Source organism: Caloenas nicobarica, chromosome 10 (assembly GCF_036013445.1).
Source record: "Caloenas nicobarica isolate bCalNic1 chromosome 10, bCalNic1.hap1, whole genome shotgun sequence".
Classification (NCBI taxonomy): Eukaryota; Metazoa; Chordata; class Aves; order Columbiformes; family Columbidae; genus Caloenas; species Caloenas nicobarica.
The window spans coordinates 4,742,940-4,760,871 of record NC_088254.1 but is presented as its reverse complement, the minus strand read 5'-3'; the positions used below and the strand labels follow the sequence as shown (position 1 = coordinate 4,760,871).

General features: G+C 40.3%; 1 protein-coding gene across 1 annotated transcript in view; it reads left to right on the top strand.

Annotated features, from left to right (window-relative positions):
* Nucleotides 1-5,880: 5,880 nt before the first annotated feature.
* The window catches only part of ETFA (electron transfer flavoprotein subunit alpha), a 32,539-nt gene continuing 20,487 nt past the window's right edge, over nt 5,881-17,932 (top strand). The window contains exons 1-5 of the mRNA XM_065642150.1: nt 5,881-5,981; nt 13,281-13,430; nt 15,350-15,431; nt 15,533-15,615; nt 17,072-17,171. Of these exons, the coding sequence (XP_065498222.1) occupies nt 5,943-5,981; nt 13,281-13,430; nt 15,350-15,431; nt 15,533-15,615; nt 17,072-17,171 (454 nt within the window). The 5' untranslated portion in view covers nt 5,881-5,942. The remainder of the gene's footprint in view (nt 5,982-13,280; nt 13,431-15,349; nt 15,432-15,532; nt 15,616-17,071; nt 17,172-17,932) is intronic.

Genomic DNA, 17,932 nt, shown 5'->3' with positions numbered 1-17,932 from the left:
AAAGAAATGTTGTAAAACTTCAATGTCGAACCATTGGAGGCTTCAATGGGAAGGATGTAGCAAAAGGAGAATTCACTGCCCATTTTTCCTTTAAAAAACATTTCCTTGTGGTTGGGAACAATGTCTGATACTGAAAATAGATAATTAATGAGATAATGGGATACTGCATGTCACCTCCTGTCCAGTGGGATTATCTGATGGCTAATTATGGACAGATTGTGATTAATGTGATTATGGATTGGATATTAATCTGATTCTGGATTGATCTAGTTATGTTTTAGTCTGCTCCAAATGGTTAATTGGATCTGAGATAATAGAAATGCAGCTTGCACCAGATTTTGCCACATCAGTTGATGAAGTATCTTTTGATCTGGGTGGGTTGCGAACAATAAATTATTTACAGCTGTTGAGAAAATGACTCTTCCTTAGAATGTAGTCATTCATTTTATTTTCGAGAGCCTTTGAAAACAAAATCAATATCCTTTTTAAAAGGAGATGTTGACAAAAGAAAGGCACGTACATAATTCACAAACAAATGTGACGAAATTAAACAGTGGTTAACCCGGTGGCCTAATGTCTGGTGATGCATTTGAATTGCTATGTGGAGCTTTGGGCTCAATTCTTCTGAGACCAGCAGGGGTTGGGAGCATTGCAGGGGAAGAGGGCCCAGCTCTGGGGAAAGTGGTGTTGCACAAGAGCTACTGCCAGCCCTGCTATTGATTAAGAATCAGCCATGGTAAAATGGCAAAGGGAGCCCTTGCCATTTTTACCCCTCCGGATAGGGAGGCTTCAGAAAGTTGAGGGCGCAGAAAGGACTCATTGGCCCATCTCCTCTGGCGTCCTTCCTACCAGACCATACAGTTGGACCTGGTATTATTATTTTTTCCTCTCACAGTGAGCTTGTTAATTTATGATTGACCTCAGTCATGTCTCCCAGAGATGCATCTGGTCTGGATGTAGCCTGCCAGGGCAGGAGAGGCTGCCCCGCTCCCCGTGAAGCCATCCTGCTTGTTAACTGCTTTCACTGAAATGACAAATTAAGTGTATATTTTAGATACAGCACCCAGCCACTGGATCTCATTATGCCATTTATCTGCAGGATTAAAGGCAAGTTGTAGCATCTCGGAGTTCGTGACAGGGCACGTGGGAGGTGCATTAGCCTTCGTCACCAGGTGGCATGAGCTGCAGGTAACTTCACCAGAGGATGCTCCTCTCTCAACAAGCTTTACAATAAAAATCTCAAAAATCAAGCAGGTCCCAAAATACTGAAAACAGAGGCCTATCGCAGCTGCTGTGCTTAGCACCGAAGTGTTATTTACTGAGCTGAAACTGAAGGGGAAAAAGCAAAAAGCAACTTTCCCTGAAGTGCTTGCAGGCGTGGAAAGGGCTGTTCCCCTGAGGTGATTTCATAGGCTGGCTGTCCCTGCCTCTGCAGGAATGGCTTGGGCTGGCACAAGTGGGAATACAGGGGCATCTGGATTCCTCTCCAGTAGTGTAACAGCCAGAAAAAACAGCTACCTGTTTAAAAAATAATGCTGCTATAACCTGGCAGAGAATTTTACACGTATCTCCCATTAGTGACAAGAGAAGCTGTGTGCTGGAGGAGGGCGGCAGGTTGCGAAACGCCCATAATGGGTGTCTGCACTGGGAGGGGAGTAGAGCTCCCCCAGCCAGGATCACTTCCTCATCCTCTGCACAAACCACTGCTGCTCCCGGGCAGGACAAGCTGCCTTCCAAGGTAACCTGAGCCTTTGCTTCCAGGAGATTAAGGGTCCCTTTCTGCCCATGACCTTGGCAGAAGGGGCTTCTTTAACCCCTCTGGTGATCTCCTTCTCTAGAAATACATGACAAATGTGATGTGATGTTGCTCCCTGATTTCCTCATTACTTGATTGGCATGTGGAAATGATTAGCAAGTGAGAGGAATTTATAAGAAAGGGGAAACACCTGCTTGGGCTGGTTTTGGAGGCTCAGTATCAGGGTTGTCCCTGCTATGGGGTGGCTTTGGGGGAGTTCTTTCCTCTGTCCCCCATCTTGGCAACAGGGCTCTTGGTATTTTCCTCTGCTAGAGGGCTGCTGTAAGGCCTCATGAAAGGCTAGTTGCTGCTCTGAGGCATGCAGGTGAGTGGTTGTAAGACTATCTGGGCAGAGCATTAAGCACACCTGTAGTGGTGTTTTATTATAAAGAAGCTCAAATGTTGGACGTGTTGAGGTGTATTTTTGTGCCAGTGAGCATGAGGAGCAGAGAGCAGGATCCTGGGGAGGTGTGTCTCATGTTCTTGGACATGGGGAAGGGGTGAGTGCAGGGGGACCAGCAATGTCCAGGGCTGACTGAACCACTTGGATCATGTGGGTTTGCAGTGCTTGGGCGCAAAATATTTCAGCAGCAAAGATCTCTCCTGCTGCCACTTCCAGGGTGACTTTTTGTCCTGTCCCTCTATGCTGCCACCCATCCAGTGCTGGGCCATGGGACCAGTCCTGCCCATTGGCTCAGAGGGCCCTGCTGAGCTGTAAGCAGGTTGCAGATGCTTTAACATTATTGGATTTTGACAGATTAGGAGGCGAATCCTTTCATGTGCTGGGGAAGCTTCCCAAATGAAGCTCTTTTAATTTATCTGAGTCAGCTATCCTCAGGACAATTGCAGGAAGAATAAGCTAAGGATAACCAGTGACAGAGGGGAACATCATAGCAGTAATAAAAAAATTCCTGCCCTTCACTAAATCCCTTAGTCATGAGGCTGTATTAGCTGGATTCCATATGTTTTAATTAGGAATTATGTATTTTAAGGGAATCAAAATCCGATTTTAGTGGAGATGATTACATATTTGCAGTGGTTCTCATTTCACCTGGCTTTTGTAGAGATACCAATACAGGTACCCGCTCTTGCTTGGAACTGTATTTTTAAAAGTTTGAGTAATCTGTGTTATTGTTTGTTGTGCTTTGTGGGTTTTTTTTTTCCTTTCCCCCCTTCCAATAGTGTGAAAAAATGTAATTCCCTTTCCAATGCAGAAATTGGGTCAGCAGATCCTAATGAAATAATCCTGGATAACAATGCACCATACAAGGATCTGCCTCCACTAATTAATGACTAATTTTTCTTTCAAAGTACTATCTTGTGCCTGCCGTGGATGGTGACTCCACAATCAGCAGCACCTGTTTGTTGCATGTTATATCACTTTTATTATCATCATGCCTGAGGTGGGAAGGTCAAAGAGAAAAAAGCTTTTTTGCCACGGTTTAGCTAATATGGATCATGCTGATATAATCCCTACCTGATTACAGTTATAAGCTCCTAAAACACTGGCCATAAGTGATAAAGACTTCCTTTGTGCTTCAGAGTGTAATCCGCATCAAGCCAGTTTCAATAAGGATTACATGCATCTGAAGTGTTGCTGAGGTTTTGAATCAAAATTATAAACAGAAAACATAAGAAAAACCCTGTCATGTCCCTGGACTGATGACACCACACCTTGAAATCTAACATAAAGGGTGGCGATGTCATTCCGCTTGTGAAAATATGATGTATGCTATTAAGCCAGATACATAAAGGATAAATTTATTCTGAGCTATGATGCAATTAGGTCAATTTTGATAGTTGCTCACTTTTGTTTCAGTCTGAGTTTTTAAAAAAACTCGAATGAGATCGGTTTGTTTATTCTCGTGCTTTTAGGTTTTTAGGTGTACACGTTTATTTTTATTAAAGATTTAATCCCCATGAGATGTGCATGTTGGAAGCTCAGTTTTGGAGCTCCAGATAGGATTATGAAATTGTGTGCCACGGTTTTAATGAGTAAAACACCTTAATTAAAAAGACATAATGGCCAAATTAAGGATGCCCAGGATATTCTTATTTTGTATGCTTATTTTGCTTTTATTGGGTTACCTAGGGTGCAGATAGGGATTTCTATAATGCATAAAACTTCACATCTCTGAAGAGTTATGCTGTACCTTAAACATCTCTCAAACCCATCTTGGGGTCATGTGACTTCAGCAAAATAATTCTTCCTCTCATCTTCATGACAATTTTTTTTTAAAACCCAGTTGTTTGCTCAATACAGGGAAATGCACAGGAGCCCTAAACACTCATTCTGTTTTTGTCATGTTTGGGGGACTGGCTGAGGGGTGAAGCCAGGCCCAGGCAGAAGTTAGAGCAGCCCTGGAGCTACTTTAACCTGTGTAATCAGGCACAGGCCATGGAAGAGGTTTGCCCCTTTATTCAGCTTTTCCCTCCGCAGCCCTCCCTCGGGGCTTGAGGCGTTTAGGTAGAGCCAGGAAGCTGGAATATGCAGTACAGCTGCTTTTCTTCTACTAGAGAGGCATTTGAGACAAAGTAAATGGTCCATTCAGATGCCTGCATGGCTGGCCCTGGTTAGCTTTTGCTGTAAAGCAGCAGTGCTTTCTGGCATCTGACGTGAAAATCGTGTGGCAGAATAAATTTTAGAAGTGATCCTTTGCCAAAGCTGTGGCAAAGCCAAAGAGTCTTTTTGATCAATGTGCCTTTTGCTTTTCTACGAGGTGCCTCAGAAATGCAGAACGAATCACTGACATGCTGCAGATCACCACTTATTCTTGCAAGAATGGTCCAATTGCCATAATTGTTCAGGGTTTGTTGTGTTGTGTTTGGTTTTTTGTTTGGTGTTTTTTTTTTCTGTCTCTAAACTAATTCAGGATGGGAAGGAGGAAACTGCACTAGTGGCTTGCTATCTAGCAATTTCTGGGATGGAAAGTCGATCAGGAATGTCCCAGATCCATGTTACTCAGGGCTCCTGCCAGCTTCTCCAGGACACCAAGTTTTCAGAGAGCCACAGCACATACTTTATCAGTGAATTTCGCCTGAAACATTTTGCTTCATTGATTTTTAAATCCTCCTTGCCACCTGCAAAAAAATCCAGAGGTATGGAAAAAGCAGCGAGTACTAATAATTTAAAAAGATCTATAAATTATTCAGAGCACATGAGCTATTCTCCAATGCTGTTGTGGGGCCGAGCGCAGGGGTGCTGCTGAGACAGCCATAAATCTGTCCTGGTGAGGGTATGCCGTCCTGGGCTGCTCTTTGAAGCTGTCAGACCTTCTCAACAACTGGTGGCTTGGTATGTTCGGCACGTGCTGTGATGTCTGGCCTCTCCAGTGTGCCACACGCTGCGTCACCATGTTACCTCCTTTGCTTTTGCTGTGCATCCAGTGCTGTGGGGATTGCGGCTGGGGGGACCTGGCAACGCCTGGCCGTGCCCCCTGGGTCGGGGCTGGAAGCCTGCCCACGGCCTCCCAGACTTCTGCTGGCTCCGCAGCCACAAATGAAGACTTTTCACTTCTTTTTCTTTGCAAAGCACATTTTTATTGGCTTGGGATAGGATCTGGTGTGGAGCATAGGCATTTGCACGCATAACTCCGCTTCCTGTTGCTTTCTTCTCTTTAAAGGGCTTTAACTCTTTGCAAAAACAGCGCAGGGGTAAACGGTAAAAGGCGGCTGAGGACGGCTGGTGTTAGTAACAAATCAGTTCGGGCGGGAAGGTGCATGTGCTGCGAGGTGGACTGGTGCCCGCTTCCCTTCGAGGTGCTCTGTGGGCACTGTACATGCACCTTTACGCCCGCAGCAACTTCGCTCAGCCTTGTGGCACCGCCCGAGCGCCGACGGGAGGTGCCGGCTGAGGGTGCATTGAGGGGGAGTCGCAGCGCCGTCCCGCACCTGCAGCGGCGGGTTTTGCCGTTGCTGCGTCTCCGTTCTCTGCTGCTTGCAATAAAGAACCGTCCCGCGCGCGCCCCGCCACGGTCCCGCACGAGCCGCTCCAGCCGCTGCGGCGCGCGGCCTCCGGGTTGGGGGGGGGCTACTCTCTACCGCTGCTCATTGGCCAGCCTCTCATTGGCCCGCCTTTCCGGCCAATGAGGCGGAGGGGTGGTGCGCGCCTCTCGCGAGAGCGGCGCCGGGCCGGGGCGGTGGAGCCATGTTGCGGGCGGTCGCGGCGCAGCGCCTGCGGCGGGCGGTGAGTGAGGGCGGGGGGCGCCGGGGGGGAGAGCGGGAAAAGCGAGCGTCCCTCCGGCCGGGGGGGCGGCCCGCTCCGCCGCGGCGCCCGGTGCGAGGTGTCGAGGGGCCGGTCGTCTTCCCTCCGCCCCGGCCGTGTGGGCGCGTGCCCAGTGGGGCAGAGGTGCTGAGGGGCGGCGCGCGGGGCCGAGCTCCGCCGCCCGGCCGCGGTGGCCGAGGGTGTCTTGGGGGGGCGAGCAACAGGCGCCGCCGGGGCCGGGCGGCTCCGCCTCTCTTCCGCACTGTGGCTGTTGAAAATAAAGCTTCTGAGCGGACGGCGGGCGTTTAGGAGGCTCTTTGTGGTGCTCACTGCAGGCAAGAGTTGAGGATGATTGTCCTGTGTGAAGAGCTAACGAAGTTATAAGGGAAGTCTTAAATTTCTCCGTGCTCGCTCTCATCCACCCTCGTACAGGACTAGCTCAGGTGTAGTTTCCTTGCGGCTGGAAAAGACTCTTCGAGTTTGTTATTACAAACTCTTAGTAAAGAAATTTGTGTCTTGAGAAGTTTTCTGGAGTTTTGAGGTGTTAGTAGAGTGTTTCTCAGTCCCATGAACTCAACCGTGTAGAAATGTGATTGCTTAACCATCACCATCTGTGGATGAAGCTAATGTGAAACACTTGTTGCTTTTCTGTATCGACCTTCATACTGGTCAGCTGGGAGGAGTGCTGGGCTTTCAGAGGCCATTTGCTGCTTAATGTGTCACAGCGGCTGTTGCCAAATTTAACAAGTAGGTGAACTCAAGGTTAGTTGGAGCAGATGATTTGTGAAATGTCCCTGAGTATCTGGTCAATCTCATAGCATGCACTACCACACACTTTCTCTAGAACAGTGTGTAAATAGCCCTTCTAAAAGAGCTTTAAGTCTCGCAAATTTCTTTTTGAGCTCTCCAAGGCTTTTAGAGGTATTACAGTTCTGTACAGCTCTTAAATAGGAATTATGGATATATTAATCGTTTTCAGGTACTAGGAATGGCTTAAGACTAAAAGTAGACCAGGACACACATGATTTAGTTAATAAAAAAATGATAATTGTTGTAATCATAGACATCTTTCAGTTACTGTTAGGCTGTAGGCTTTCCAGAGCAAAGGTCTTGTGATCTCTGGAGCTCCTGGAACATATGGTACTGCTGCGTAAATAATACTTTACTCTTATGATTACTGCACAATTCAGTTTCATGTCCTGGAAACATGAGGTCAGCTCCCATTTTCAGCCATATTCATTTAAAATCATAAATATATTAAAATAAAGCAAATAAAACATTGTGTGCATCTTCAGTGTGTGGATGACAATGTAGTCTGCAAGAGAAACAAAGCAAAGTCCAATTGAGCACTGCTAATGCTCATGCAGTTTGAGAGTGAATAGTCTAGAGAAAAACAGAATGCGAGAGAGTTGTAAAGTATGAGAAACCAGGAAAGGTTGGAGTTGCATGACTTAAAGATGGGAGGACTGAGGAGGAATATGAGAGAGCAAGTACACAAAAAATTGGTGACGAGGTTAGAATAAGACATTTCACTGGTCCATGGATGATAAAATGATACACTTGGCTTAAATTGCAAGAAAGCTATTTGAGATAGTTACGAAGTGTTAAGATAGACGTTAAGAAATCTTTTCTAGTTGAAAGGATTGTAAGTTTTTTGGAATAGGTTGCCCGGGAGTCTTCATTATTGGAACACACCAACAATAAGCTCTGTGTTGGAAATAACATAGATATGGTTGCTTAGCATCTGATGTAGGATAGCTTTATATGAGCTTTTGAGATCCCTTCCAAACCTGTAATGATGAAGTTGTGATCATCAGGATTATCTTGCAGACTTTTAGTTAAAGAGCATTTTGACGTCACACATTCTTACCTTTATAAAACAAATAGATAATGTATTCCCTTAGCATTCTCTGTTCTTTGTCGTTTTTATCAAATAAGCGTCTGCCTTTTTGCCCGTTCACAGTGGTGGTGTTTTTTTCTTTTTTCTTCTTATATGACGTTACACAGCCATTTGGGACCAAGTTGATTGTAGGTAGATATAGTACCAGTGCCTTTAATTCTGTATCCAGTTGTTATTCAACCTGTGTTGAAGTTAGAATTTATCCTAAGGATATTCATGAAGGGCAAGCAGTGCTAGTCCTGACGGTTCCAAGTCAAAATGAATCTCTTGGTTATCTTCACTTCTACCTCCATGCCCCTTCAAAAACCCCCCAGCAACAGAGGAAAAGAAAGTGAAGGATTTTGTGGCTCTGTTTCTTAAGAAAACTGTTTTGCTTTGTATAATATTTCAGGATTCTGCTATTGTTTTAAAGGTCCAGATAAAGTAAAAGTTTCATTTGTTTCTGCAATATGTTTTTTGGGGGGACAAGAGATGCTTTAGAGTTGGCTTGAACAAAATATAGGCATGTTCTTATGAAGCTGTTGGCAATCTTTAGGTGGTGGTGGTCTTAACTGTCAGGTTTACTGTCTCACTTTTTAGTGTAGTATTTTACCATATGATAGCTTTAGAATAAAGTGAAATGTCACCTGCTTGATTTTCAGTGATATTGAGCAGGTATTCTTATTTTGTCTTTACAGTGTTAAGGGGGGCAGTTTACACAGCTGTTGAGTCTTTGAGTTCCTGTTGATTTTTTCAGAGCTTTTAATTTCCTGGTGTTTTTTGGAAATGGTGGATTATTATTTCGGTCATATATATCTCATGATGCACGTGCGGGTTTCTTTTTTTCTTTTTTTTAGACTAAAGTAGTTCAGATAAATAGGTTTAATAGCCTGAAACACATCTTACTCAGAAAGTACTGGGCTACATTTGTAGTCTTAGGGAATACTTTTAATATATCCTTCAGTTGTCACTGATAAGCTCAGACTATTAACTTTTAAAATGTATTCATTTATCTTGAATTCACTCTCAGTTGTGTTGTCTACATTTCAGAACAGTTTTGTTGCTTTGATTTTTATTAACAGTTTGTGTGGAATATATCTGGAAAAGTTTCTTCTGTATTACATCTTTTATTGCTGTTTCAATTCCTTGTAATTTTAAGTCTTTATTTTATTTTCTAAATAAATCCTTTTCATAAGTATTTTGTGTATGTCTTTTGTTGTTCTTTGCAGCAGTTATAGCTCCTTTGGAGTTCAGGTGCCTTCAGTGTTGTCTTTCTAGTTAGTGTCTCCTGGAGTTAAATAGCTGTTGCTTACACCTCTTCTGTAGCCAGATCTGTACAGGGATTCTAGAAGAAGTATAAATGTTATTGCTAGAACTCTGTCCTCTCCCTAAGCTTCCTACTTTTTTTTTTTTAAGCTTTGCAGCCACAAGACTACCTATTAATAGAATTAGACATTGTTTTGTTGTAAGGAAGGTAGCCATTATCTTTAGTAATACCCCAATTCCTAGTTCCTGGAGTCAGTTGAGAATTTTGCCCAGTGGTAATGGGTCTCTATAAGAGACATGATTCATACTAAGCAGTTTTAAGATTTTAATTTATGACCAGTTCGCTTTTACAGCTAAGCAATGCAGCTCAAGACCTTTGTGGGTCCAGCTGTTAGGTGCTTTTGCCTTGTGAATTTCTATTTTGGTTTAGTTCCTAAAACTTCTAGGCTCCTCTGAAGACACTTGGGGGCAAAATTCAGTTTCCTGGGTGAAGTTTCTAACAGCCTATTTTATATTTATGCGTATTTGGAATGTGGGGCCATGTAGGGTACTCCTGATGAAGCTCTCGCATTTCTGGGAAGACTTTTTGGCTGTCCTGTCGTTTGTTCCTTTGTCTGCCACATGTGTTACTTGCAGAGCTGATATCATAATTTGTGTGTTACAAGGAGCATCCTTGGAGCAGGCTGCAGGCAGTTAGCTCTTGACTCGTGACTGTAGGGGCCATTGATACCTGTCTGCTCACCAAGCAACGATATATAACACTTTTGTCTGGGATTTTCCAGATGTTAATACATATGATTTGTAGCATATACGTGGCAAATCCGTATTTAAGAAGTGCTGGGCCTGCTTCTTGCTGTTCAGGTGACTTGTCTATGTGCTGAAAGTGCAACATAAGTTCAGTTTGCCTTGGCATTGCTGTGAAGAGCAGATCACCAGAACAAATTGAATGAGTACTTTGGATGTCTAGGGTGCTGGCCGCATGTAGGGCTTATCTGTGCATGTATACTGGGCATATCCAGATTTCTAACAGTTGGCGGGGACAGTGGCAGTGAGTAGTCTAAGTTATTTTGTCGCAAATCTAGAAATGTGGATATTGTGCTTAAATTTTTCACATTCTGCTCAGAAAGTGTTGCTGAGTTTCTCACACAGGGAGCAAAAAGAGGCTCTGGGGAAACTTGAGAAGATAGATTAGATTCAGCGAATCCTTTGGTACTTTGTGAGTGACTTAATTGGTGTATACTGCACATCTAAGTTAATCCTACCAACTTTTAGATATCTGGAAGTCAGAGGCCAGGTTTGCTCTACAGTAAATGTGGGAGAGGACAGGGAGTTGGAAACTCCAGACGGTTTTCTTTCATAAATGTTTATTTTAGTATAAATTAAATCACTGTCTGGAGTTTCCACCAGAGAAGAAATGTAGATGTTTCTGCTGTAGAGGGAACATAGGTGTTTAGCTTTGATTTGTATCTAAATCTAGGTGAAATAAATTTCCAGTTCTACTGGTTGCTGGCAGATGTGTTCATAATCTACTGGCATGCTTGAGAAGCCACTCAGTTGTCCAGATTTGTAGGATGTTTAACTGCAATTGATTTCTTTGGATGGCTTGATTTTTCCAGAGCCTAGTTTTCACCAGGAGCCTTCTGTGGCACAAGTGCTGAGCGTTGTTCCCTCTCAAGGCTTTGTTTTCAATAGTTGAGTTGGTCTGTGTGTTTATTTTCTTGTATTTTTACCCCTGCTGCCAGCTGTTTAGGTTTATGCTGAACCTTCCTATTTTATCTAGGTTTGAAACTAGACATCCTGCCCAGGTACAGGTGGAGAAATGATGTCAGTGAAATAATGAGCTATTCTTGCACACGTGCAGCTGGACAAGTTACTTCATCGAAATAACTACCTGCAGAATCTTTATTATAACAAAGAAAAGTCAGTTTGGTGTTGGTTTGGTTTTATTAAAAAAAAAAATTACTTTACCTGTATTAGTATATTAGAATTCAGACTCACATAGGAATCTTACTTGTCATCCAGGAATTTTACTCAAGATCTAGAATGTGACTTTTAATTTATTTTAAATCTAGTGTTGTCTTTGTGTTCAGAAATGTCATGCATGTCGGCATAAAGTGACCTTCCGGTGTGCAGTTCCCACAAATATAAAATGTGGGTTTGTCAGTTAAGAAATAATACCCAGTTAATGCTATAATATCCAGTCTGCTCAAGCAACAGCCATTGCTCTTATTTTTTCTGGCTAAAGAAAATATTTTTCAGTTTATTCTAGAATCATCTGACAGAATGATAAAGAGCTTTTCTGGTGGTGCAGTACTTTTCTGGTACTTATTTAGGGAAAAGGCTATAATATAGTCAGAATTAAGTGTGTGTTTGATATGCATGCTTCTTAGAGCCAAGCCAGGCTGTTATTAAAGAAATCTTTAAAGAATCTGTTGCTCCCTCTGGAAATTTAAAAACTTCAGAAACTTTCAGGAGCGCGGTCCACTTTACCCTGCAACACAAGTATAAATCATTGGAGAAGTGGGATTTTTGCCACGAAAGCATGGATTTATTCTTCAAACGGAGACTAAAATCTCGTAACTTTTATTGCAAATGATGTATGGAACATAATCAAAAATATGGTGTCTGATCTGTATTAGCAATAAATATTTTGTTACTGGCAATAGGCTTCAAATGACCTTAGAATCTTTAATCATAACAAGTAACCTTAAGCATAAAAGATGAAATGCAGAGCACTTTTACAAGAATCCTTATTGTTTTAATCAAAATGACAAATTGCAGTCCTGATTCTGCAAAAACTTATCTTTGTATTTATATTTTTACACTGTGATTAGCTTCAGGGAAGTCCTTGGGATTTGCTTTCTCTGTGTGGAGTTGAGCATGTTGGTAGGCTTTGTGTGGTTGAAGTCCAAACTGAAATTTTAACCTCTCAGATTTCCAGAGGCTTTTTTATTATTATTTTTTTTTTTTTTTAAATTTAGGTGTCAATTTGGTGTGAGGGGAGATAGGGACAGAATATATGTTTTAAAAAAGTAGTATTTGACTGTGTAGTCTTAGCATTGTGCTAATGTTTGTGCCTTGGTCACAATAATGGATATGTTTTGTGTTTTGTATTACATTGATAATAACTCAAGTCTTGATTTAGGCTTGATGTAGGATAAACTTGAAGGATAATATTCCCTTTCCAATCCCAAACCCTTTCACTACCCTACTGTTAGTCTTGGAGGAATAATGCTTTTTGCAGGTTCACCTGAAAATTAGAGAGCAGAGTCTCAGAGCTTAGACTATTTTGGTTTGGTTTCATGGCAAATCTTTGCCCTTTTTTTTTCTTTCTTGGGCTTTTTTTTTCTTTCTTGGCCTTTTTTTTTCTTTCTTGGCCTTTTTTTTTTCCTTCATTTTTGCTTTAGAAGTTGAAGTCTGTGTGGACAGTAAATTGGTCAAAATTATTATCTAAGGATCATTATATTGTGGTTGTAGACTAAGTGGTTAAGTGTCAAATGTTTTAAAGGAAAAAAATGAATAAATGAAAAAATGAAAAAAATTAATTTAAAAAAGGAACCTGATGCTATTCAACAGTTTTATTAGTGTGTTTTCAGGCTGTAGGACCTTTCTGCTTAATTGTTATCCTGCCACTGCATACAGTTTTGCCTTTATATATAAACCACTTGAAAAAGTGAGTTCTGTAGCTAGATTTTGGGGGAAAGAAAAAAAAAAAAAGAAACAAAACCCACCAAAAACCTAACAACAAAAAAACCAAACCAATCAAAAGTAAATATTTATTTGCTACCCTTGATTTCTTTGTATCTTAGTCTTGCTGGTCTAATCTTCACCCTTTGAGGTACTTAGTCAAATTGATTGGCTGAGCTCGAATGTAATGTATTAAAATGTTTTCCTTAATATTGTTCAGTATTTTCCTGTGGAGGTTTTAGCTTAAAACACAGCATATTATAGATATGATGAAGTCAAATGTATTCCTCCTCAATAAAAATTATCTAGATTTAGCATATTTTGTTTGACAACAGCGGTTTACGGTTTGTATAATTGATATGTTTCTGTAAAACATTGGATGCTCTTAGGAACAGTTTCTTACTTAAATGCTGTGTATCAAACTCCTCTGTCTCTCTCTTTCCTTAAAGGCATCGCTGCTCCGGAGGTTTCAGAGTACATTAGTCATAGCAGAACACAACAATGAGACTCTTACACCCATTACCCTAAACACTATCACTGCGGCAAAACGTCTTGGAGGTGAAGTTTCTTGTTTAGTAGCTGGTACCAGCTGTGACAAGGTAGGAAATGCTGTTTTCATATGAATGAAATGAATGCAGTGAAGCAATACTTGGTAGCATCTTGGTCAGCCTGAAAAATACTCTGTAGTGAAGAGGAACTGTACCAGGAATTGCTAATCTGCTGGAAATGTCCTGCACTTGAACACTTCTCTTCTGAAGTTAAAATGTGGGTATAGATTTCATTTCACAAGGGAGAGTATCAATATCAGTTGTTGTAAGCTTAAGCAAGCAAATTTTTATAGGACTAAAGGCCAATTAACCTTTAAACCAATATTGCCCTGTAAAGTTTGCAAGACAATTATTGCAGTGCTAAGAACCTGGAAAGAAGCTCGCACTGTTCAAATGGAAACCAGCAGAAATGAAACAGCACAGTGACAAATAGGGCTTCTGAGCATCTTGCTGCTACTAGTCAACTACTAGTACCGTAGTGAGAGTGTGTTTGCAACCTAAAATTCTGAAATTAGTGCTTCTTGACTTTATCATTTAGCTCACATTTTAAAAAAGTTTATTATACATTAGCTGTTGTATTGTTAGTCATATTTTTATGTGCAAAATCTAGAAATAATAATAGTACATTACTGATGCTCTTATTCCAGCATGATGTGGTCTTGTGTGAACAGTAAAAGTACAAATAAATATGCATAATATTTTTCACACTAGGCTATTGTTCATGAATTGTTATACCGAAAGCGATATGTGGTATTTCATTTAGGAGGCATAGTTATGGCAGCTAATTCACAAAAATTTGGAAAAACCTTACTGGCTATTTAAGACTGATTCTAACTGAGACCCGGGTGTTCAAGGTGGAGACCTAGAAGCAAATATTTATCTAGATCAAGAAAATTATAAAAACAAATTTTGCCTGATATGTCTGTCTTTGAGTTTCCTTATGCTTTGGCACTTGTATAGTAGAAAAAATATTGGGAACGTTTTGTTTGGGTTTTGATACTGAGTATATGGTGTCTATTTGGCAATGTATGTCATGCTCGGGAAATGTACTTTACAGAAAATGAAGGTGGTTATGTTCATTTAGTGTTTTTTTGTTTTGTTTGTGGGTTTTGGTGTTTTTTTTAAGCTTCTTTATAAGATTGTGTGTTGGTAGGACAAAAGAGCGAATTACTCAAACAGATATTCTGTAGCAGCTATTATGGAATTTTTATTTATTTCCTCTTGTTCATTTTTGAGGGTAAACTGATACTCAGCAAACTCAGTAAAACTATGCTAGTTCTGGGACAATGCATGTGGTCTCCAGACACTGCTGTCAGTCCTCTTCTCTCTGATCTGCAACAACCCTTTTATCATTTAAACTTCACTTCTTCAAATTTAACAGAAAAATGGCTAAATATAGGATTGAAAATACACATCACATCAGTAGGCAAAGAGTCAGCTGCAAACGAGGGATTTCTCCTAAAATTTGGACACAGATCATAACATTTCTGTACGTTTGTATTTGTGTTATGTGCTTGTGCAGTAGATATTGACTGACTTAAAAGAAAGCAGCATTGGTTTCTTGATGATCGTATCGGAATACTAAGCAATAATCTTCAAGTATGATTGTTATCAGCTGTTGTAATAAATCATGAGATCATTGTGAAATCCTGGATACAGGAGGCAATCTGTCCTATGCTTGATTTGCTTTGTGGTTTTCTTATTCACAAAATTAATTTTTATTATCATGTAAGGCACAATGGTGTGAGTTAGAAGATCTGTATTTTGCTCCATCAGGTTTGTTCTGATTTTGAAATGCACATGCTTTTGTGTTCCAGTTTTAACTAATCTATAGACTGGAAGCTCTTTGCAGTAGGGACTCTCTCGTATTTGTTTATGGTGCCTGCCATCATGGGACTCTATCTAGGTTTAGTTGGAGCCTCCATGTGCAGTCATAATAGCAACTAATAAAAATTCATTTATAATCGTAGGTAGCAGAAGAAGTCAGCAAAGTGCAGGGTGTTGCAAAAGTTCTAGTCGCTCAGCATGATGTGTACAAAGGATTTCTAGCAGGTGAGAGTTGTTCTTATACATTGACGAAAGTAACTGTATTTTATATTTCCAATTGAAAATAAGATAGTTGTAAATTTTGAGCAATATATTTTTATCCTCAGAGGAGCTGACTCCCTTGATTGTGGAAACTCATAAAAAATGTAATTATACCCACATTTGTGCTGGAGCATCTGCCTTTGGGAAGGTAAGTAAATCAAAGTGCATCAAAAATTTCTTATAGAAAAGAGATGGAGACACGATTGTATGTAAGGGTATGAACCAAATGCCCGAGAGAGGTCAGCTGTGGGCAGTTTTGAGTTCTAAAAAAGTGTTACAGTAGTTTGCTTAAGAAGTCATTAGTTAGAAACACTGATTTTTGTGTCTGGGTTTTGTTATGGGCTGACTTGGGCAAAGGAACTGTGTAGAGGAAATATTTAGTGGTAACCAGTTAGTTCTGTGTACACAAGGCAAAATGTACAATAACGCAAGATAGATTAAGTGATCTGAAAGTGTTATGAAAATTATAAGGAAAAGTACAGTAAATTGAGATGAAAAATTTTGAAATGAGAGTGTGCAGACTGTTGGAAGCACATTTTGGGGGGTGGATCGCAATTATGATGTAAGTCATGTAAATTGAAATGTCTGTAAATGTATATAATAGCACAGATCCAAGTCCTAGCCAAGATGTTTTTTAAAGAAAATACAGTTTTTCAGAACTTTTTTTTTAAGGAGTGTGTGTTTAAGTATGCAGAGAGGCTCAGTACTAACAATCTGGTCACCCTGGCGCAGCTAAATTAGAGAAAAAGGATACTTCAGAAATCTTGCTGCTGTGGGATGACATCAGCCTTCCATCTGACTAATTTCACTTCCAATCACTATCAGTTCATATACTTGTAATTTTGCTAAGAGAAATCTTTACATACATTGTCTTAGGGTTTTTTTTTTTTTCTTATATTGACCTGCTGTGTCTTAATAAAGGTTGATAGCTTTTGCTTTAAAGTTTATGATTCCAGATTTTAATGCTTAACATTTCAGAACTGAGCCCTTTGCATTATACCAGATTTGGAGGGGGGACAAAAAGCAAACAAAGCTCTTGCTGTCATTAATTTCTTCGTGATTTATGTTACCCTTTTTATCTTCCTTCCCATTTGTAAAGGTTCTGGGTAATTTTTCTAGGGTTAATTTCAGAGCAGGAGAATATTTTAATAATAATTTTTTAAATAATTTTTTTTTGGCTTTTGTAGGAAGAGTGCAGGGTTTATTTCCTATTGTTTCCAGTAACTAGCTTACCAAAATGCTTTTCTTTTTCCCTTGAAGTGCTAAGAACTCAGCAATCCATAATTGTCAAATTTCTGAGTAAATTGCATCTATATTCAGTTTTAAACTATTGAAGCAAATAAGCCTTCCGATTTAAGATATCAAATTAAATGTTTATTTACTGTAAGACTCTTAAAATTTCTAATGTTATTCCAATAATGGGATTTTGTTTGGCTGGTAAAGCTACATTAGTAGCCCTAAAAAAAAATCTTGCAGTTGTAGGTGTCTTTTTACTTACAGACAGCATTATATAAAGTTAAAACTGGGACAGCAGATGTTCTTCTACTGACCATGTACATTTTACCTAGCATTTACTTTGCTAACTTTTCATTTTTAACTGCTAGAATCTTATGCCCAGAGTGGCTGGCACACTTGATGTTGCCCCTGTGTCTGACATTATTGAAATTAAGTCACCGGACACTTTTGTGAGAACTATGTATGCAGGTGGGTAATCACAAAAGGTATGTGGTATTCGTGCAACAAAAGATCCGATACTGATAAGTTTTCTACATAATGCTCTTGTTAAAATCTTGGAATATGATAGGAGTTTGCACTTTACAATCTGAATTGCTGTGGTTCATGAAAATGGAGCCTGGAGATGGACAATGATGCTTCGTGTGTGCGAAAGCAAGTAATCCAACAGCTTTGGTACTGTCAGTTAGAAACCAGGTCTGTCACTTCAATTAATAGAATTTGGTAATCTCCTTTATACATACTGCATTTCTTTGTTAATGTTCTTCTGATCAGATTTTGTAAAATGTAAGACATTAAGCTAATTGTCCAGCTTTATTTAATATGACTAGCATTAGTTCTGATTTAGAGATACCACAGGGTTATTTTTCTTAGTTATGAAGACATTGAACTAATTATTCATAATATTTAATTGATTTAATTTACAATTATTTTCCAGTCTTGTTTCTCTGATGCTTGTCTGACCTTGTGTTTTAATTTAGATATGAGCTCAGTGGCTTGTGTTTCTTAATTTTACTGTACAAGGTTGTACCATGTGTACCAACTTGGTATTACGTTTCGAGTTATGTCGCCAGAATGTGGTTTTGTGTTGCGCTTCTGAGTTGCTTCCCAATAATTCAGTTTCTAGATGACTTTGTTATGGGTAGCTGATGTTGCGGCAGTTTTCTCTTTATGTGTTCCCTGCAATGTGAAGTAAATACCTCTATATCTTATTGAGAGAAACACAGTCCCAC